The 22,608-nt window shown below is 43.7% G+C and overlaps 1 protein-coding gene across 1 annotated transcript; it reads left to right on the top strand.

Annotated features, from left to right (window-relative positions):
- The first annotated feature begins 67 nt into the window (after positions 1-67).
- On the top strand, positions 68-20,999 carry Arl5 (ADP-ribosylation factor-like 5). The gene is made up of 6 exons (XM_089545710.1): positions 68-300; positions 6,200-6,260; positions 8,705-8,852; positions 12,993-13,076; positions 18,180-18,331; positions 19,996-20,999. Exons 1-6 carry the CDS (start codon positions 255-257, stop codon positions 20,045-20,047), a joined length of 543 nt encoding a protein of 180 aa, XP_089401836.1. The 5' UTR covers positions 68-254; the 3' UTR covers positions 20,048-20,999.
- Positions 21,000-22,608: the final 1,609 nt, after the last annotated feature.

Below are 22,608 nucleotides of genomic sequence, written 5' to 3'. Positions count from 1 at the left end.
AGCCTGGTAGCCAGCGCCACCACGCTACGCGAGTGTGGCTCCGAAGCAATGGCTTGATACTGCTTTTGTTTATCTCATCTAGGCAGTAGTCAGCTCTTTAGCTGCGAACCAGCCTGCAGCTCGCTCCGCACCTTACGGCATCCAGCAGATTGCTTTGATTGTTTCGTGAGTGAGTTTCCGTTCTGCTGAATGGAAGTACACGCCGTCTGAGAAGATTCGTCGTCATCTGGTCACTGTGTTTCGGACGTGTTGAAATGGGGATACTTTTTGCCAAGCTATGGAGCTTGTTCACGAACGAAGGTGAGTGGTCTTGCTGGCCAGAATGACTCAAAACTTGGTCCGATGTTATCGCGCATGTTTTTCCCCCTTGAACAGAGCTTCTGCGTAGAGCCGAGCAAAGTTTGTCGCCGTGCTTGGCGCCTTGGATGTTGTGTTCACCTCTTGGACCTCGATTCCGCACCGTTTCTCAAGGCAACAACTCGGTTGCTGCGTTTCTCGCCTATCTCCTGATGCGTCTTCGCTTGTGCTGACGCGTTTTATTAATCACTCGCGCAGATTTCCTTGCTCCTTCGGGGCTAACCCTTGCATAGCTCCGGAGGAAACCAGCTAAGCGTGGCAGCGGGTGCACATTCGCGAGTACCGTTGGTGCCATCCCAGCTGTCTCGCGACAAAGAAAGTGGTGCCTGTGAAAGCGTCTCGGACCGGTGAGACGATTTCCGCCTGACCCAGTTTCCCCCGCGGGCAAGACGGGCTCGCTAGCCGCTGTCGTTGCTGACCAGCCGCGTACAGCTGCTGGAGCATCTTTTCGGAAGTCGTTATCTCTTGTGCGCGCCGTGACGCAAACGGCGATCTGCCCTCGGGCGTGTACGGCCTCTGACGTCTGCGGAACTCTTGGTGATCGTTCATACCCCCGCTGGGGTCAGGAAAGCGCGTCAGGAGCGGATCTCCCGTCGAGGCTCTGTTTGCCCGTGCGACCGGGCTGAGTTGCGGAACGGGCGAGCCCTCCGCTGCTCCGGTTTACGATTCCCACTCCTAATCTCGCCCGTCAGCGCGATAACCTTCGATTTTCTGGCGTCGGCGCTGGACGCCGTGCGCGACACAAAGGCCTGCCGACGTCATGCCGCTGGGACGGTGCACCTGTTGCAGAGACAATTGGCGTAGTGTTCGGTCGTTCCCTCTAACTATCCGAAAGGTCAACGAAACGGCCGTGGCCAGCGGAGTCTTGTGTGGGTCGATGAAATTGAGGCGCGCCAATGGGGTGGTTCATTATCGAGTTTATTTTTGGTACGGTTTGTTTCTCCTGCTCGAGCCGTGTATTCTGTGTATTTTTTCGCGGAATATTTGCTCAGCTTTTAAAGTTCAAAATAGTTTTCGCTGCAGTCTGTTATTAAGTTCTCATTGCTACGGGGCGCTGATGCTCGACCCAGCAAGCTTCAGCCGCTGTTTTCCTACTTTGGGATGCGCATCAATGCTGTCGCACTGGATTGACCATTACGAGAGCAGCGATGCTACGTCGGCACAGCTGCTCGGAGAGGATTTCGGTGTTGGTCTCCTTAGAACTGGTTCCAGTTTAGCAAGACCTTGAAGTCCCCGGGCGTCTGTAGTCAGCTGGCTAGCTGGCCGATCGCGCTGTTAACATACGCTACGCTTTTGTCATTGCTTTTCACCTGTCGAGCTTCGCGACGTCCTTGTGTGGGTTCCTGTTGCATTCCAGACCTTTCGACAGCTCTTTGATATTCCCACTGCGTCGTTGAAATTGCACAGGCTTCACAGCTTTACTCCATTGCATCACACCGAAAATGGCATGACAGAAAGAAAGAGTGGCTGTGGTAGGGCCGTGCAGAAATGTATCGAGAAATATAAGCCATCCATCTGTGGAATGAAGTTCTGAGAAGGAATGCAGTGAATTTTTTCGTCTAAAATCTCCACGTCAATTCTTATTAAAACATTTAGCGAAGTTCATTTTAAACGCTTTTAAAGAATCAACAGCTGGCTACATATGTTCTTTAATTGATTTAAAGATCAGGGAGCTATACTAGATTAGTACATTTTTTTTAAGTTCACATTACGTATAATACTGTGAAAGAATACTTTGAATGGTGAGTTCTGTAATACCAACTGGAATTTTGTTTTGTTTGACCTGAATGCCAGACTTGCTGCCAGCTAGTTAACTACACTGAGTGCATTTGTACACGTATTGCCCATTTAGTTTCTTGTCTCATTCATTCATAGCTCATGTGCAAAACTTAGACAAAACCTCAAAGCATTATTGTAAGCCATTTCATTTCATCTTTATTCAACATCAGGTTATGTTAGGTGCTCAGGCAAAAGGCAAAGCAGTGATGGCACAATACTACAATGTGCATTATTAGCACATACATGAAGCAGAATGCAAACAAAAGACTGTAATGGACGATGACAGCACATTTTAACTACACTCAAGCAGAAGGTACATGCAAGGAGAAAAGTCTGTAAAAAAAAAGAGGGCAATGCAGTTTTATATCATATTTGCAGAGAAAGAAACAAGCCAAACATAAGAACAAGTCAATGTTATTTGGTCATTACCTTTTTATTTTTCTGCTGACGTACGAAATATGACTGTTCATATGCATGTGCCTGGATTATAACCCAGCTGTGCAGTGCTATACGTTTGTTAAAAAAAATGAGTTACTGATTTACCTAACAATAGCTCCGCCGCGGTGGCTCAGTGGTTACGGCACTCGGCTGCTGACCTGAAAGACGTGGGTTCGATCCTGGCCACGGTGGCCGAATTTTTGATGAAGGCGGAATTCTAGAGGCCCGTGTACTGTGCGATGTCAGTGCACGTTAAAGAACCCCAGGTGGTTGAAATTCCCGGAGCCCTTCACTACGGCGTCCCTCATAGCCTTAGTTGCTTTGGGAAGTTAAACCGAAACCTAACAGTATTTTCATCTCCATTAATTGTATTATACCAGTTGCCTCTATGGCGGGTTGCACTGAGAGTAAGTGTTTGAAGCTAAAAAATTTGCTTATTGTCCACATATATTACATAGTCTGTGTCTTTCGATGTCAGTGGAAGTTTAGCGCTTGTGTTGTGTCCCTTCAGTTTTGTGTGCTATGGATCCTCATGTCTTTCAAAGGCTGCCTTGAACCGACATGTTTACGTAATGATCAGAGCTAAACCTTGTGCGAAACTAATACCACCAATGAACCTTTTCCCATTAATTGCATGAATGCCGAGAAAGGATTTTGGCATGAAAGCAATTGTGGCCAGCTCTTGCGAGGCATAGTGACACATACAGTTGAGTCATAGCTTGTCACTGTCATAAAGAAAGTATACTCATGTCACATGTAGTCATGCGAGGTTTGCTGCGTGTGATAATCCTTTTTCAATAAATTGTACTTTGCTTTGATTGGTTCCATAGTCTCACTAAAGCTGGAACTTTTTGTAGCATATGATCACTCACTGAGAACTGTTTGTGATGTTCCTTCTGCGTTTAACCTATTGCAGCTTTTTTTTTTTTTTTTGCTATCACCTACGTTATTGACAGCTACGTATAAGACAGGATTCTCTACTGTATTAAGACAATTTTACGAAAGAAAGCTAGTGCTGCAAGAAACAAAGCTTTCTTGTGCTCACTGAATAGCTGTGGGTCCCATCTCCGTCTCACAATTTGTTGGCAATGAATTAGAAGCCTCAATTACCGCAAGCCAATCAGGTTGGTGATTGTGCGGGGGATACTCTTCCCTCTCTTATAGGTCGCTCACTGGCACTCTCTAGTAGTCAGCTTTGTTAAAATGAGATGATGATGCAATCATGTCTTTATAAATGGCAGAAGACTGAAAGGCATGAAGAGCAAGTGAGATAACAGAGCTGTTTTTCTTGCACATAATGTCAGGTGCTTGAATCTGCCTCAAAGCTTCTGCTGGAATTCCAGCATACTGAGAGACAAGAGTGCAGGAACCAGGCAGTCACTAATTGCAAGTGCATGGGAGCCCTGCCAAATGAAGTTCAACTCTCTCTCTCTCTCTCTCTGCGAGCTTCTCAGTGTGCAGCTTTGGCAATTAGTCTAAGCTTGTCTGGAAAGAGCCTGTTGAGTCTGTGGAGTCGTGTCACATGCGCTCCATGTGCCCAGATAGCAATGTAACCTGAGGAGAGCTCTTCTGCTGGCTTGCTTACGAATGTTTGTCTGCATGAGTCTCTGCCGGTTGGCTCGTTAGGCCTGTGTGTGTGGGAGGGTAGTTGTGATTAGGGCAGTCTGTTACAGTGAACTTTCTGCTGACCTTTGAGGAACGACAGCATCTCTGGTTTCTTCTGCTAGGCAGTGTCTTTAGGCAGTGCGTTTTTTTTTTTTTTTGTAATGGTGTGCATTATACAGGAACTGGGACATGGAATTTGCCTGCACCAGCTGAATAATTCATAATCAAATTTTTTTACCATGTCATATCGGTTTCAGCAGGCAAACAACAGCTGCGATGCAAAAGACGAGTTGTGGGGTCATATGAGCCATACAAAAACTGCTATATAGTCGCTGCTTGTTCATGTTTTGTCATTCCATCTCTTGGTCTGGCTTGAGTAAGGGCCACTTTTCAGCTGCTGAAACCGAAACAGCATGAGAGAAAAATTCAGTTATAAATTATTTATTGTGTGTTGGCGAAATCCATGTGGCTGTCCATATTTTCTAAAGTCCTATGCATCATTCCAACGGAAGAACACATACTTAAAATTTGGTGTCTACCCGTCTTTTTGACTGCTGTTGTGCTGAACCACACAAGCTAGAAAGGCCTCACTACTATGCATAAATCTGCATGCACATTCGCTCTGCAAATCGTGACACATTTGACTCATTGCGCTGTGAGAAAGAGGAAAAAAAATGCCCTGCAGGAAACGTCATCTGCTCCAACTTTGTTGTGTTGTTTTGTTGCCATTGTGGTCATACTCAGTTTCTAGAAATTGTACACCTGTTGTGCTGCCAAATGCAGTCTATGGCCATTAGTCAAATCATGGTGTCGCTTCAGAGCCGAGTCAGATTATCCGGGAAGATTAAATAAAGGTGCAATTTGCTCATGTTTTGTGCACACTTCTGCGTACAGTTTTGTGCATGATCTGAATTAACAGGAGTGAATTTCACAGAAGTCTATTGCGTACTTTTGCTACAGAATTTTATTTCCATGGCAGTCATGTTGCATAGTGCAGAAGTGGCACAAAAATTGACAACGAGCACAGAAAAGAATTGCATCACAAGCACTGGCTTTCAGCAAATTTGCTCGAGTAACAGCACACTCTTGTGTCTTACCCACACAGTAGCCAATAACTAGTTCGCTTGCCCTAGGTTACTTATTGTACCTGCTTGTGTCTGTACCCGAGAGCTCATAAATATCAAATCACCTCATGACAGCGGTGACAGTCACAAGAAAATAGAACCACAAGTAGCAGCAGGAGGAGGAGGGGGAAATTTAAACAAGTTCGTCATTGTACCAGGCATACATTTAATTTGTTCCACTGCAGAAAGAAAATTGGTCACTGCACAAAAGTACAGGCGGCATTTTTTCCCACGTACGAGGTACAAAAGCTTTGCAGGAGTGCAAATCTAAGCCCTGGAAAAAGCAGGGGCACATGCGGAAGCATTTTGTCAGTTTCACAGACAAATGTTGGTGAGGTGGTAATATTGGTGATGTGTTCACAGCAAGTTCAGGGAACATAATAGCGGTGTGCGCAGGGCAGGTACACTTGGGGACACAGTGCTGAGATAGTGCTTTAGTTGGGAATTCAGCCAAGGTATTATCGTGCTCCAACACAATCAGAAGTTGGGTTGTGAAATTATAGAGATGACAGATAACAAGAATAATCATTGCTATGTCAGTGTCCCATCCAGCGCACTGACCGGAAAAAGGTCTTTCAGCAAACATTCGTTATTTTTTCTTTTAATTGTTGACTGCAATGTAGTGATTTGTTCGCATATCTTTTTTTGTACTTTTTGTCTTTTCCACGTGTGCTCCAATTAAATCAATATGCTATTATTCACACGGACTTAATGACAGGCAGCATTTCTGGTCGCGTGTTTAAGTTTTGTTTTTTCTCCGCTAGGAATAACCAACAATTTATTGTTGCCATTTTAATTTTAGGTTGTGTCTTTACACTTTCTGTGCATGTTCCACAACTTGCTGTACTGTCTTGCATTGCCTACTTTTAATTCTTGTTTTCGGTCTCGCCTTTCAGAACACAAGGTTGTCATCGTGGGCCTGAACAATGCCGGCAAGACAACAATACTTTACCAGTTGTAAGTGCTTATGCTTTCTAACCATGCTTTCTTTTATTGTCTAGCTGCTGACGGATGCGCATTGGAAATAGGCAAGACTAATTCTTTTCAGTGTATTTCCACAGCTGTGTGAGCATCACAGTGTCAGGTTGATGTGTATAATGTTTGTTTTCGTTCTGTAGCATGGGAGAACAGTGTTACATTTTTTTTTTTACCTATTCTTTGCTTGAATAGTTGATTAGCTTTCACGTTACGTTATGGAGCGCTGGCAGCCAGCATCACTGGTGCTGTCGCTAGCCTAGTGCAGCAGCTAATCCTCTCTTTGGGAAAAAGGGGATCTATGGCTGCATTAGTGTGTAATGTGAAATACAGGCTTTGTGGAGCTTCATTTGCTCCTTACTTTTTTTTTTTTTTCAGCTTCTCTAGCATGGTTATCTGTGGTGATTGTGGAGCTTGAACATTGTGCCTTTGCTTCCTAGAATAAAGGAAAATTGAGCCGAGTGGAAGAAATGTGTCCATTTTTGCTTTGTGCCCAAAGAGCCGAGCAGTGCCAGTTTTCATTGAGGTCTGACAGTGATCTGTTGAAATACATTCCTCTACTGTTCGCAAAACCCAAGGGTATGAACCTGCAATACCCCTCTTTGGCACGTTGCTCTTTGTCTCCTTGGGTGTTGTGTTGCATTCCCCTTCGCCTGGTCTCAGGTTCTGATAGTGATTCCAAGATGAGCTTTTGCCCAGTAACAGTAGAAGGGTGCTGTGCCCTGTTTCTCCTTTGTGTAATTCTATACTGCCTTTTTTTCTTATGCTTTGGGGCTTCTTTTCTTGAACACAATGAAATGGAAGTACCTCAATGACCACAAATTCTTATGACACCATCTTGTGTGAAATATATCTTCTTGCTATTTCTGGTGGCACGCTTGATGAAAGCAAGACTTAATTAAGTGCAGCAACAGAAATAGTAGGTGCATGAAAAACTGTGTAATTGCTTTTTTTGGGTTGGTTTGGTTTATGGGTGTTTATCTTGCCAAAGCGACTCCGGCTATGGCGGACGCCATAGTGAAGGGCTCTGGAGATTTCGACCACCTGGGGTTCTTTAACGTGCTCTGACATCGCAGAGTACATGGGCCTCTAGAATCTCACCTCCATCGAAATTTGACCGCCGCGGCTGGGATCAAACCCGCGTCATTCGGTATACCATCCTGCATGGCATGTTCAAACTTGCAGAGAGCTTAGGTTCCTTATGGGCCTAAGCCTGTCCTTTAAGCACTGTTCCTTGTGGCACATGGGGAATCAAGTTTAAGTATTTATGCCAGTTCTTCTTCACTTTTAATGCATATTTAGCAAAACTGCCGCAAGGCTTTTAGCTTTTGTTTAATTTTGTTTAATAGAAGGTCTTTTTAATGTTGGTTTACTGGTATCATTTCTTTCACAAATTTGTCATTTCCTTGGCTATAGCTCACTCTACATTTTTTACATGATAGAGGTCTTACTACAGCATGGTAAGAGTCAGGATAATGAAATGAAATCAGCTAGCTGCGGGGGCGCAGTGGTTATGGTGCTCGGCTGCTGACCCAAAAGATGCGGGTTCGAATGACATTTCGACAACCCAGGTGGTCGAAATTTCCAGAGCCCTTCACTATGGCGTCCCTCATAGCCTGAATCGCTTTGGGATGTTAAACCTTCATAAATGAAATGAAATCACAGTGCAATGATCTGAGCTGTCTATATTTTTTTAGATTCATTCAGTGTGACTCTTGCTTATGGCACCAAATTCCTCTTGAGCTTTGACTAGCGGTATTTGTTGCTGTAGTTTTTGCTGCTAATTTGTCATTTGAATCAGCTGTCCAAGCAAAATAAGTTTGTCTTAATGTTTACTCTGGCATCAGTTTAATTTTTGCCATGAACAAGCACATTTTGTCCAACATTGCACTACATTGTTGCCTGGAGGCTGGATTGTAGAGATCACAGCTTTATATTGATATGCAAATATTAGTCTAATATATGTTGTTAGCCTCCTTACTTGAGTTATGTCCGTTAGCTTCTGTTAACTGAGTAAAGAAAAACATTTGAGTGTGGCAGGAGCCAAACTTCAGTTGTGCTAAGGATAGCTATAGTGGGGAGGCGGGGGCCTCTGACTATCTGGTAACCTTAACTCCTCTGACCTTGGTCTAGTGCACTAGAACGGCGTTCTGGTTTACTCAGAAGTGTGCATTTTGCTTATGGTGAATGTATTGCTAGTCACTCTGACTGTGGTGTATGGCGGTTGATGGTACAGTTCAGTTCATCATGTACTTATCAGGTGCTTAGCGTACATGATGCACAGAATAGATTGAAGAAGGTGCCAGCGAGCTTGAGTGCAGTTTAGAGCAGAGGGTCATTTGTTCGTTTTGCTGTTTTTTATTGGTGTGCTGTGAGGGGCTTTTATTGATTGGCTGTCTCCTCTCTTCTGGTGTGTGTGTGTATAGCCTGATGAACGAGGTGGTACACACGTCGCCTACCATAGGCAGCAACGTGGAGGAAGTGGTGTGGAAAAATGTTCACTTCATCATGTGGGACCTGGGCGGCCAAGAGTCTCTACGTGCCACCTGGAACACATACTACAGTAACGCAGAGGTGAGCACAATGCTGCCTGCTGGCTTGGCCTTCATGCCTGTATGAAATTTAGTGTATGGACAATGCTGTAGCAGTTGTGAACAGAAATGGTCGTGAAGTTGCAGGGGCACCAAAGGGGAATATGAAGTTCAGCTGGAATGAGAGATCAGTGTCCCAATATTGCAAAAAGATTCAGGGGACACTTCAACGATCTAAAGTGCACGAGGCGAAAGCCTTTCCATGCAACTTTGGCTAGTCAGACCCATAACTAACTAGTCATGACTTATTAGTTGATGACTGGTTAATGACTTGTTATTCATGACTAATTATTTTATGACTGGTTAATTACTAGTTAGTCGTGACTTGTGGCTAGTTATTCCACTTCACATGTAACGGATGGACAGACAGTCATGGCCGCAAGTACGAGCCATTAATTAAAGGCTTTCGCCTTAATATGTGATTTTTACTATAAGCGTAGCTTGGATAAGCCAGAAAATGAAAGTGAAGGATTGCAGCTTTATACCACTCGGCAATTTTCTATCTGCATCTGGGCAAGCGAATTCTTTATCAGCCATGAATGCCTGAGTGCCTTTACACGCAGTGCTATTTTGATGAGAGGTGCAGTCAAAATAGGAATACCAGGGCGGCAAGTGCACCCGAGATGAGAAAATCTGAAGCGTCATTAATTTCGCATGCCATCCATTCAGCCTGCTTGAAGCCATCATGTGCAGCAAATTCAGAACTGCAAGCCAAACATGAGGTCCGAGTCGGTCATGCTTTTTCCGAATGATGAGGCCGCATAGATTGAGCTTATAGATTGAAAGAAAGTAAACTGGACTTCAAAGTTAAATGTACAATAGCACCCTGTGGTGGGCCAGGGGATTTTAATTTTGTCCTTCTTTTTTTCTGATTTTGCAAAGAGCTCAAAGCATATTCATCATAAAAACAGCATAATATCGCCCATGTTTTGTTAATGCGTAAATAGGGGTGAAAATCGGGGACTTCGTTTGCACTTTTATTGGGAACAAAGTCACCCTTTCATGAGAAAAACCTTTCTAAAGGGATGGTCCATCAGTTCTTGGCATAGCTTCTTGTGTCCATTTGCATTTTTCTTCATTCCCCCTTTAAGCATTCTACATGCACTGTAAAGGGGCTTCACGGGCTTCCAGTATATAAAATGTGGAAGCCATAGAGACATTGCAGAGACCGATGCCGTCTATTATCATCTGTCTGTCTGCATTGTCCAAAGATGTACCATTCGTAACTGGCACTGTGGTGCGAAGAAGGGCTTAAGACAGTTCCATCCCATCATGTCCTGAATTTTGCCAAATGTACTGCTTAATAATAATGAGGCAGTGGGTGTCCTGCCTTGAGTGGCATACAGCAGTCTTATCTTGTTCCTATAGTTGTTGGCAGGCACCATACAAATCATAGTTGTCATTTACAGCCATTTCCTCGTATTAATATTTCTATTTCATCTGTGACTGAGGATAGTATAAAAGTCTCTTGGAGAAACAGCTTGACCCACATTTGTAATTATCCTTTGCTCGGCTAGCTGCAAGAGTGTAATATTCACAACAGGTAAAGCAGGCATCATCAAAAACACAGATGGTGCAGGAGAAATAACTTTCTTTTATTCATTTTTAAGCTCTGAAGCACAAAAAGGCGTCTGTTCCATGATTGTCTCTCTTGAGATCTGTGGTTCTCTTTGCCATCTTTATATTTTTAAAGTCAGAATATTTCTGTCATCCTCTTCTTTGAAATTTATGGTTGTCATCATCGTTTTAACGGGACGGGAGTGAACATAATAGCAGCAGTGGTCAATGACTGTGTTGGAAAAACCTACAGCATGTGTGCCTTGCCTGTTTGGTCTACACCTTGCATATTTGCAGGGATGGTAAGGTGCCAATGCTCTACATTGATCTTAATGAATTGTTCATGTGTCGCAACCGTATTATTTAAATAATGTAACAAGTTGCAGTCGATCCCTGTGATCCCTCTGGCCTTGTGGTTTTCATTGATGTAACTTGTGTTCTGGTTTGATCACAACTGCTACGTGGAAAATGTAGACAGATTCATATTCATAATAAGCACTTTTTCCCATGAGTGCATCACTTCTTAACATTGTCCCTACCACACTGGTGCTGTATTCTCTGCATGCTGTTGAGGACTGAGGGTGGCTGTTCTGCCTCGCACCATTAAACTTCTGCTTCCCAAGGTGATGAAGGAACCTCTGAGCAGCACATGCTTGTGTGGCTGAAAGGTTGCAGCCTGGTCTAGTGCGAGCCTACATTTTTTATGCAGTGATGCATTCTAGACATTTATTTCTATGTATCTTGCCTTTTGGTTCTCTGTGCCACACCCTCCACTCATTATTAAGAACCTAAATTTAGATAGCACACAAAGGGGGCTGTCAGAAAGTGAACAATGCATTTGTGCTGACAGACAAAGATGTGACTTACTATATCTCTAGCATGTTTATAGGCATTTTATGGTTGTTTGCATTTCACTTGTGTCTGCAGCCATGCTTTTAGTCAGGAAGTAAGGTGCAGGGAAATGGAGAGTAGTTGAGCTGGCTATTAGCCTCGTGAGAAAGTAATCATATTAGCAGGCAGTAGCAGTAACAGCCGTGCACAGCAGGAATACCTGCCTGGCCTCCCGGTAAATTCCAGACATCCTTGCAGACCTGTCTCGTTCCACGTTGGCCGTTAGCACTTGACAGCCAGGCTCGTAGCATGCATGCGGTCTGATTTACAGGCTTGTGTGCGTGTGTCACTCTCTCTCTCTCTCTACGAAGCCCCTCAGCAGCTGCCTGCACCATGTTTGGCCCCCTTTTCCTTTTCATTAATGAGCTTCGCTTGAAGGCACGTGTGCTGGGGATAATTTGGCCTGGAGTGTCACAACAAATGGGTGACAAAAAATAAATAAAACTAAAACGAAGAGGGAGACGTCCTGTTTGTTTTGCTGGTGTGCAACAATAGGTTCGCAGGTGCTTGAAATCTGGGGCCCTTGGCTGCTATATGCCTCATAGCCCAACGGTGCTGCTTTCGAGTGTGGAATTCTCTCTTGTTGTACGTGTTTGGCGCAGCTTGTCATCACAAATGCCCAATCTCATTGCCCCTGCTGTACAATATGTGTGATGGGCATAGACTTTATGTTGGACAGAGCAACTGCGGCAGTTTGTGTTTGTGTAAAATATCCTTTGGAGATGTTAGAAGGAAAGCTTACTGTTTGTTGCTTGTGCCTTCAAAAAAAGAGTATTACAGGTGGTCACCTGTTACACGCCCATTCCTCCATGCTGCTGTGTGTAAAATTTTATGTGGTGAAGTTCCATTTCACAACCTGGTAATGTCATTAAGATGCAGTAATCCTGTGTCTGTTTGGCTGTAGCAGATGCTGTGGAATGCAGCACTGAATGTAACTGAATGCAACTCGCACTGAATGTAACACGTGAATGAAGTTGTCTCCTCTGGCTTTTGTTCTCAATTATGTGGTTAGAAGAGCAAAACTTGTGTTGGTGTGCATGTTGTACCACTTTTGAATGCAAGGAAAACTCCTTACAAATGTTCAGGGCATTTGGGATTGTGTCGTCTCTGCAGCTCAAATCATTGTGCTGCACATATTGGCACATATATACAAGTCTACATTACCTTGCCTTGTTAAGGACTTAAAAGCAAAAAGTGACGTCAACCAAACTAGGACTGATATGGTGGCTTGGCTAAAGTGCCACTTGATAAGTATGTGTATGTCGTGTGGTCTTTCCTAAAGGTCTTCACCCTAAGACCTTCACCAGAAAGGCCTTTCAGACATTATTACTGTTTACTAACTAGTACTGGCTAGTAAACAAATATAGTTAACTAGTAGCCCATGATGACGTGCAAATGCTTTCGCATTCACAGCGCGTAAATAGTCCTAAGTGCCCTCTGTAGTTTTTTTTTTTTTTTTCACGATGACCTGTGCAGTTAGGTGAATAATACCTGGACTGTTTTCACTTACTAAGGTGCCTCATCAGAGGCTGTCCAGTACCCGACATGGGCGTCAGGCAGTGCATCTGCAATTCAAACTAGTTTTCCGGTCCTTATGTCTGTTGTCGCTGAAGTGACCCTTGGGTCTGGAAGCTATTGAACTGATGTGCCTGCAACTTTTCCATCTCATTTTCAGTTTCTCATAGTGGTGGTAGACAGCATGGACCGGGAGCGGCTACCATTGACAAAAGAAGAGCTTTGGAAGATGCTTTCACATGAGGTAACTGTTATTTACCTTGGTTCCTTGCTTTTAACAGAGATATGTAGCTCGTTTTTAGAGACCCTTATGCATAGTGCGAATGATGGCTGTACTATCTGGGCCGCACCCATAAGTGTGCTCGTGGAAACTGCGCTCGTGTGAAAAGATTTCACATAGGAACTTCTGAGCTGCTCGTTATTGTGTGTGATATGAACAGGTATATGGTAGTGATACTTGGCAAAACAGGCTGTTCTTTTTCACCTCGTGAGGCCTTTGAAGGAAGCTGTGCCAAATTTCAGCCTTTTGTAAGTATGTGCTGCACCTTGAAATTATTTCTTTGTCTCAGGCAAACTCAGCATTCTTCATATCACAACTAGGGTGCCTTTTTATGCCAACTGGTGAATGCAGTGAATAATTCTGAAAGCAGTGAACTTGGTAGTGCGTCCTTCGCTATTTTCGGGCAGGATGTTCTTGCTGTCAATAATAACGTGTTTCTGAATTTCTGATAACGGTCATGATAACGTTTTTATGAATTTCTTGCACAATATGCATCTTCAAAACAGGTGAAGATAATTCTGCAGTTCTTTGGCTGTTTATTCTCAAAATTGTGCTGTGCGATTTGTCAATTTCCAGTCATTGTGGCATTTTTTACAAAACTCTGCACAAGCCTGGAAAAATTAGCCGTTGATGTGGTTCATTGGACGCTAATGAATATTATATACTTACTATTACGGTATATTATTAAGACGAAAAAGAATATTTGTTTTGGATCGAAATAACAAACAGTGCCTGAAAGTGTTGGGGATAAAAGGAGTCCAGATAACTAGGTTTTATGTAATAATAAAGAGGGGCGGTTGCATAAACATGCATGTGAGGTTGTATGCATCACCTCGGCTCTTTTAGCTGAGTATTCACTCTGAGTGATGAGGGAAAGCCTGTAAATTTGCAACACAGTGCAACACTGGGAATAGTTTTCACTTCTACTACGCCCCAACTTCATCTCTGCTAGTCTTAATCCACACTCCCGAGTCTCATCCATTAATGTTAGTGGTATCAGTCTGTAAGGTGAGCCTGTTCTGGCACGAATGCTCACACTGGCAGATCTCTGTTATGGCTAAGCAGCGATCACCTCCACGCAGAGCAGCAGCTCTCTGTTAGATTTCAGTGCCGCACTGTGAGGTGGTGATCTGAAGTGCAGCGTCACAGGACTACATTGCTCTCAACTGAATAAGCAGGGGAGTGCTTACAAATAATCTTTGTCTTTTGTAGTAGTAAGTTCAGTTCTTCTGTTTGGTTAGGGCGAAATGACATTTAGCCCATTAGACAGTTAGTCTCCATTCCGTCAATTGTATTTGTTTCATTCAGATTTAGAGACGTTATTTCAGCGCTGTGACGAATTTGTGATGGTAATAGAGGGCCTATTAAATGGTGGATGCATTGATGAGGTCATCATTCTTTTTTTTTTCTTCTTCCATGAGTGGGATAAATATTTTGCTGTAGTAAACTGCTCACAAATCTAGCTACAGCATATTTGTTATGAAGAACAGGCACATAGAGGCAGTACATGAACATAGCAAATGAAAAATGAATCGCTTGCTAGAAGCTTGGGAAATAGGTTTGTTTGAGTCTCGCTGCAGCTGTTGTTTGTACGCTGAAGTTAGCGCTATCACATGCTGCTTCTACGCTTGCTAATTCTCTCCGATCGCTGCCTGGTTGCAACCATATTCAATTCTCAGCAGGAAGATTTCAAATGGTGCCTGTTGAAGAAACGCTTGCATACCTTACTCATCTTATGCCACTTGTACTGCCCTCTAATTCGTTGGGTGCCTATGGGGACTTGCGCGTGTGGGACGCAAGTTGAGAAGAATGAAATGAAATATGTAGATGGACACTCACTTTGACAAAACATAAATCTCACCCAAGTGTCTGTCTAGCCTGACCAGCTAGAACATGTCAGGACTATGGATTGATGCAGTACCTTAGTTGTATCTTAAGGGAAGCACAATTACTGCCTTGTGCTCCGTTTGCCGCATCACAGGCCAGTTGTACATTCAGAAGTCATCAGATATGCTAGCATGCAGTTTAGCCACAGACTTTCTTTCCGTGCAGAAATTTTCTGCACTCGCCCTTTCGGCTTTTGAGGTTTAGTGGCCCATTGCTGCAGCTATCTTTGGATCAAGTATGTAATGTTGATTAATAAATGGATAGAGTGCTTGCCAAGGTTTGTTTTCCAGGAAAAGAGAAATGGAAGTGACACCAACTGCAAGACTGACTTATGCTCCAGCTCTGACATGGAAGCCTTGTTAACAAATCTTTTTCTTCAGTTCTTTTCTTCCTTGCTCCTACTTTTTTAAAGTGTAATATGTTCTAGCACTCGTCGTGCATGTGATTCACAGTGAGTCAGTGCAACCTTTAGAAGTTATTCAGAAATTTGCAGCTTCCACTGCGTTCAAAAACAACCTGCAGCAAATTGGCCCTCGGCTGTGCATGGTTTAAGTGAAGGCTTTTGCAAATGTTGACATGTGGACTAAGTCGGCATGCACATAGCATCGTGTTTACATTACTAGAAAGAGAAGTGAAGGTCACATAGATGCCAGCAGCAACTTCACAACACCATCAATCAGAAAGCCAGATAAAGGACTCAAGTGGTGGAGGCTGCAAGCTAGCGTTACATGCCTGACAAAAGGTCAAGGAAAGAGAAAATTCGAAACCTGCTGCTGCTGAAGTAAAGTGGCTGGCTTTATACTAGCTTTTACCATAAGTATACTAGTAAAGCCAGTGTACCATAAGCATACTAGTTTTTTGTTGTTCTTTCTTGTGTTTACAAGCAAGCACATAAGGGAAGGACAAGCCTTTCGATGTCTTCTCTTTTTTTGTATCAGAGCTCAGGGCATAAAAATAGTTTCCATCGCAATGGAGGACATTAGCAAAGTACACTCAGGATTCAGTAGGTGTCAAGAGATACCAAAAGCAAATCACAAGCGCGGCTTTTGAGTATAAGCACTTTCTGCTCCTTTCAGTTGTCACATTAGGATGTATTACTGTAATTCTGGTGAAGTTTTTTTTTCACTTTTCTGTTCTGCAGTTTTCCACTGTTTTTTTCCCATTCCATTTTGGTGCTATGCTGTACGAAACCGCTCCTATGTATTTTCGCACTGTTTGTTGTTCCCACTGTTTTGCAGTTATTTTTTCTTTCGTTCTTGTATGATGTAGTATATGAACCACTCCTATTCATGTCCTATTTGGGCTGATAGTACCAATAAATAAGTAAATAATCTGTTTTTCTTTAGTTTTTTTTTTTTTTCACAATCAGTAGAGGATTGCTGCTGCCATGGCTTCACAGCAAGACACTTTAAGACAAACCTTGTTAGGCATTTATTGCCTCTTTCTAATGGCCACATGCCTAGCTTTTGTGCTGAATGTGATTGTGCCCACGTGCCAGCTTTCGGCTCTTTGCTGTCAGCTGCACGTACAACCTTTTAATTTAAAACTTCAGATTTTTGCCGGTTTCGTTTTGCTCACTTAGTTCTCATCTTCTTCTGAATCAGTACTTAGGTGTAAAGGATTTCCTTCATTTAACCCTTTTAGACACACATTATGTTCTACTATCAGGAAGAAAACTGAAAATTTGTGTGTTAATATTTCTAACTTCCTACTTCACAAAAATAGCATAAATGGCTCAAAAACTTTAGAAGTTCGCACACGTCGCACAGTTCCACACTCATGGAATTTGAGCCCTATTCTTCAGAAAAGTGTATTTATGCCTAATTCATTGCTTTCTTTATCATACAAAGCTGTTTCTGCAACGAAAACTCAGTTCCCATGTCTTTTAGTAAGCTATTGCACCGTGTGAGAGACGAAAAAAATTACAGCACTACCTAGACGTAGCATAGAGCTTCGCGATGTTTATCTTTATTTCTTGTTTTCGGAAAGCAATCTTTTTTTTTCTAGACAGGAAGTGGCTTCACCATTCTGTCCAGGAGGAATTTCAAATGTAGCCAGCATTACTGGCTTCGTTAAAGCAGCTCTAGACACTTCGAAAAAAGTTTGAAAAGTCTTGGGCACTATTGTAAGCATCGTGATGCAAAGGGTTAAAATGAGTTCTGCATCCTTACAAATTAGTGGAGTTGCGACACTCTACTCCAAGCGTTCCTTCTATCTGTTGGCATGTAGAAGAAACTTCCCAGACAAGCGTTGGGTTACAGGTTGAAATTTAATCATTCACATCGACGTACAGCCTACGTGGTTAAATACCATTCACACACAGTGCCCACCAATGGGGTCTGAGGTTCAGCCCCGGAGTGGCACCTCCTGCCCCCCCTCCCCCTGGGAGTGTTCTTTCTTTCCACTGGAGATGGCCGTGAATCGTCGCCCAACACACATCCTCGCTGCTCATGTGGCACCATCGCACAGCTGTGCCTCAGCTACGCATTCTCCACTTCTTGGAAGAGCTCATCTTGCCGTCGCTGTTGTCTCACCACCACAACCAGCTTTGCTGCCACCTCCAGCAAGGTTTGGCACAAACCTGTATGTGTTTCGCACTTGCGCAGTGGCGTCAGTGCTGTTGTCTCCACCGATTTCGCTACATGGCACAACGAGGGAGTTGCACGACCATCAAGCTAGCGGCCTTCACACATGAAACTCGATCCACACTCCCCACCTGGCACACGGAAGGTTACTGAACTGCACGACAAACAGCGCTAATTCTTTTTGCTCTCCTGCGACGTCTCGCCACTTGCCGCGCACTTTCCTCTGCCACGTGCAGATGGCTTTTCACTGTGTTTCGTTGCGTCATGACAGGTGGCTCTCCATGAGCAGCGCCGTCCAGGCCTTGGCCCTTCTCCAAACACTGCTGTCGCTTCGCTTACACGAGCATGTCTCGCTATTGCCTCCTCTGCTGACTGGCCGTAACTGAGGAGAAACGCTCATTGTTGGCGTTTTGCCAATGTAGCAGGGTTGCCCAAGCAAGCCACTCAATTCCAGCGCATAGGTAACCCTGCGGTAGGCGTCGAGTTGTAACAAATGGTTTTGTCAGTTTTGTACACTGCACTTGTAAAGTTGCAAAAGTGGGGTTGTTTGAGTGTGGGATGCAAGCTTCAAGTTTTTCTCTTCTTGTGTGTGCAGGATCTCACCAAGGCAGCAGTGCTGATCTTTGCCAACAAGCAAGACATCAAGGGTTGCATGACTCCACGGGAGATTTCTGAGCAGTTGAATCTGACCTCCATCAAGAAGAACCGGTGGCAAATCCAGGCCTGCTGTGCACTCACGGGCGAAGGGTCAGTTGAGCAGCCTTGTTAGAGCTGTGTTGTTAGGGAAGTGCCTGTGTTGGAGCTGAATTGAAATGCTGTGCTTGGAATATACGAGGTGTTTTGGGAAAGGTGGTCAACAACTTTTAAAATGGGTTTTTGAGGCAAAAAGAAGCTTTTTGCAGCCTCGTAATACCAATTTGGCTGACATTAAGAAACAGGCCAGTCATGTTGACTAGTAAAGTGATTAACTGAATTCTAATAGTTAACTTTTTAACTATTACTTACTGGCAGGTGATTGCAATCGGAGATTTGTAGCCACCATTAGTAATAGATGTATCAGTTTTTAGAATTCCGAAAACTCTATTACCTTTTGCACTATGGCTCGACAAAATTTGGCTACATCATGCCAAAATACATGCGCTTTCAAAAAGCATGCTGGCAAAGCAACCCCTCCAGTGCATGTAACTAGTCGAAATCACTAAATTTTGTCAAGCCACGTCAGCGGAGTAATCGCGTTTTCAAAATTCTTTGTGTTCACTAAGTGTTCAGTATCTTAATTGCGGGCCCTCTGCCTGTTTTGTTTTTTTTTCACCTGTGGGGAAAAGCCCAGAAAACACTTTTTTCAAAATTTTTTTTGCCCCTGAGCCCTTCCATCTCTAGTCAAAGGAGCAGGTGGGATTTCTGAGCTGGCATTCTGTACAACGGAGCTGTTTTAGCTCTCTACTGCACGGTGAGCCTCGGTGCAGTTTTTACTTATGAGTGTATGGTACAGGTTGTCCAGTGAAAAAAGTGCTCATTCTGTTGCACTGTGGAGAAGCAATTAAGACCATTTTTCTGATCTCACGCCATCAAAAAAAAAATCTGAGAAAACTGCGTTACCATGCTCCTGTTTTATTGCAACTAGTGCACCACTTTACTGACGCCACTGTTTATTTTAGTTTCAATGAAAAGGGGAAGGATAGAAGTTGTTAGCGGTAACGATGCTGCATTTTTCTGGCATTTTTCTGACTGTCTAGAAACAGGAAGAAACGAGGGAAAATGGTGGATCTCGTTATGCTTTTAGACACTCCAGTCGCATGGTGGGGTGGACGCTGTCCAGATGGCTTAGGTGGAGTTGTAATCCAGGGTTTGACGGAATCCCGTCTGGTCAGGTAGTGGCATAGTAGAATGTAAACAAGGAACCCGTAGCGGTTCCGAAACGTCAACCAACCCCCTTTTTGACGTGGTCAGTGACCCAAGTTTACATTCTACTTAGGTGGAGCTGCACGGTAACTCGTGTTGCGCACAGGCATAGAGTTGAGTAGCTGGTTGCATTCGCTTTTTCTGTTCCGGATTCTTGCTCAAGTGACACAGTTTGTGAAAAACATTCATATTATGTAGATGCCTGTTCACTGAACCATTGCTTCACCATTATACGCACGTTTGGCTACTGCAATGTTCATACCTATCTTGTGCATTTCACCAAGTGCTGATCAGTCCACAGGTAACATGCCCGGCAATAATAGATAATTAGCAGTCTACTTTGGTTGGCAGCAGGTATAGAAAATCGCTTCTTGATGTGGGGTCAATATGTAGTATGTGACAGTGCTTACCACAGTTTTGCCTGGCTGCACTTTTTCTTCTTGAATTTTTTTCCGCAATTTTTCAGGATTTACATGGCCATGCCTGTTGCTGTATTTTCATCTCTCCAGGTTGTACCAGGGGCTGGAGTGGGTGTACTCACAGCTGAAGAACAAGAAGTGATAGCAGCTGTTCCCCTAGAAACCCAAGGACAGACCGTGCGCTGTGATACGACCGAACGTCAGGGCAGCTGCGCGCAGCATCTGCTGCTTCCTCCGTCGCCAGCCTGCGGAGGGGGACGACCAGTCACGGGGTGGCAGCGCAGTCTCAGACTGCCATTTCTTCTAAAGAGGTTACTGCCACCGTGTATCGCTGCTGCTGCAACGGCAGGAATTCTCAGAGACAGCTCGAGGACACTTGCGGGCCAGCGATGAGCGAACTGGCTCGGTGGTCGATGCAAGCGGCGACCCTGTCTCTACCCGCGTCGACTCTGTGTGACATTACGGTGGTGCTTTGGTGCGTGTCTGCACGGAAAGTGCAGGTGTCTTGGCAGTAGAGGGTGTTGCGTGCACACACAACTTATTGCTACATTTTAAGCGACACATGTACATACCGAGAGACACTTTCTCGCTTGTTTTTACCGCGCAAACTGTTAATGCTGCAAGTCGAGTCGCTTGCGCCGTGTTCCAGATTTCTTGGTGTTACTTTGATGTGGCACATGTGGTGGCATGCTGTTTTGTAGATGTGCATGCTGGTTTGCTTCATTTTTCTTTCTGCTTGCTTCCTTCCTTCCTTCCATTGTATTGATTTATTTTTTTCTTTGTGGTCGTAGCCCGCTCGTGACTGTTGTTCGGACGCTTCTTTCTTTGCTGTGTTTTAAATTGGTAGCACCAGCATTCTCCGCTCATGTGAGTGTTATATAGACTGGCCCATCAAGCATTGTTCTTAACCATTGCTGTGTGTGGTCCCCATGTACATAGTCGTTTTTAATAATCACGCTTCATCCAGCTTCTCTTTTTCTTGTTTATTCCGTGCCACATCGTCCATTATTGTTTATCAAGGAAGCATCTATGGTATTTAGGATTTCAAGAGTAATTACTGCTAATCATAATAAAAATTCATGCTGACAACCAAATCTCTTGGATCTCGCAAGTTTTGTTTCACTGTCACCATAGGTGTCACCATACCTGTGACTATTGCAATCGGAGGTGAATGTATGGGTGACTTTTGGAGTGGCGGTCGTTGTATTTGTTACTAGATTTACTGAACTTTTTTTATTGAAAAATATATTTGCACGGCTTTTCCATAGAAGCCCTCCCTTCCTTCTTCCATCTTTAATGCACCGCTGATGATTTCATTATCTATGGCGCTGTGCTAGTAGAATGAAGTAGGGAAATTCCACTGCTCACAGAAGCAGTGCTACCGGAAGAATATGAAACGGAATGTATAGTTAAGCCTCATTGACTCATTCTTTAAAAAATTTGGTGAAAAGTGCATTATCTGGGAAAACTTAAGGTCTAAAACCATAAAGGATTTTAAGATGATTTTGAAATGAAGTACAAAGGAAGTTTACTGTTCCTAGGAAGGCTACTCTATGCTTGTTGCCACAAAGTCCGAACAGCTTTAGTTCTAGCACTTGCAGACTTTCACATTTGCCTTGTCTTGTCCTTAGGCCGAAAGAAGCTTCATGTATTCAGTCTCGCAATGGCAAGGATATTTGAATGCTTTGCCCCTGTGCACAGCGGAGAAAATTTCTCCAAGGCAGCTGACTGCCACTTTGATTCTGCTCTTAGTGTCTCGTAGCCCCAGGCCTAGCCTGCTCTATGGGCCGCTGGAAAATCGCATTAACCAGGAACATATTAACCAGAAAAGAAAAACTAACTGCTCATGTTTCTGAGCAAATGAGCATCCAAATGAACTTCGCATCCTAAAACGCAAACTGAGACATGCAACGTGCACAGTCTTTGCGAAAAGTAGCCAGGCTGCATGGTTTGCTTCTCATTCTTATAGCAGAGCCTTTACAGCTTCTGTAAAGATCAGAAAGTTCTTTGAAGGTGGGGGCAGGGGTCTTCTTACCGTACAGAGATTTTGAGCTTGAGGGCTTGCGTAATAGCTGTAATATACGACTGAGAAGCAAACCATGCAGCCTGGTTACTTTTGTCAAAGACTGTACATTAAGCTACAAACATGTAAGAGTGTAGTGCAACCAAAGTTGGAGTGTGCGAGCACATATGGAACCCACATTGCCAATACCAGATCAATAAACTTGAGAAAGTGCAAAGGTTAGCATCAAAATTTACATTTTCGACCTGCTGCAAAACAGTCGGTGACAGCTTTATGCATCCAAGCTCAACTTACCGAACTAGCCACACACAGAAAAATAGCCCGTCTCAAGTTCCTTTATACTCCGTGAAAATAAGTTTAATTTAGACCCTACTCTGTATACTGGACTGCCAGGCAGATCATCTCCATGTACTAACCACCCATTCGCCATTATGCATGATACGTCTAGAGTTGTCCTCTTAAAGTTTTCGTTCCTGCCGAAAACAATTGCTGAATTCAGTCATTTGGGTAATTTGGGTCCATGGTTTTTACGGCAACAATTCGGTTGAGAATACTGAAAAAAAAAACAAAAAAAAACTGGAATTGTGTTTGTTGTAATGTGCCTTCCGTATTTTTTCTCCTTACCCTGTAACAGCCCACAAAGGGCTTGCAATACTGTAAAAAAAAAAAAAAAAATTCGA

The sequence above is a fragment of the Amblyomma mixtum genome, chromosome 5 (genome assembly GCF_055824585.1).
Source record: "Amblyomma mixtum isolate Tamu chromosome 5, ASM5582458v1, whole genome shotgun sequence".
Lineage (NCBI taxonomy): Eukaryota > Metazoa > Arthropoda > Arachnida > Ixodida > Ixodidae > Amblyomma > Amblyomma mixtum.
The sequence above is the reverse complement of the archived record's forward strand: the minus strand, read 5'-3'. Positions and strand labels throughout refer to the sequence as shown.

Coding starts and splice junctions, on each gene's coding strand:
- Arl5 (XM_089545710.1), top strand. CDS start 255: ATGGGGATACTTTTTGCCAAGCTATGGAGCTTGTTCACGAACGAAG. Junction 301..6,199: donor GAGCTTGTTCACGAACGAAG/GTGAGTGGTCTT, acceptor CTCGCCTTTCAG/AACACAAGGTTGTCATCGTG. Junction 13,077..18,179: donor GGAAGATGCTTTCACATGAG/GTAACTGTTATT, acceptor TTGTGTGTGCAG/GATCTCACCAAGGCAGCAGT.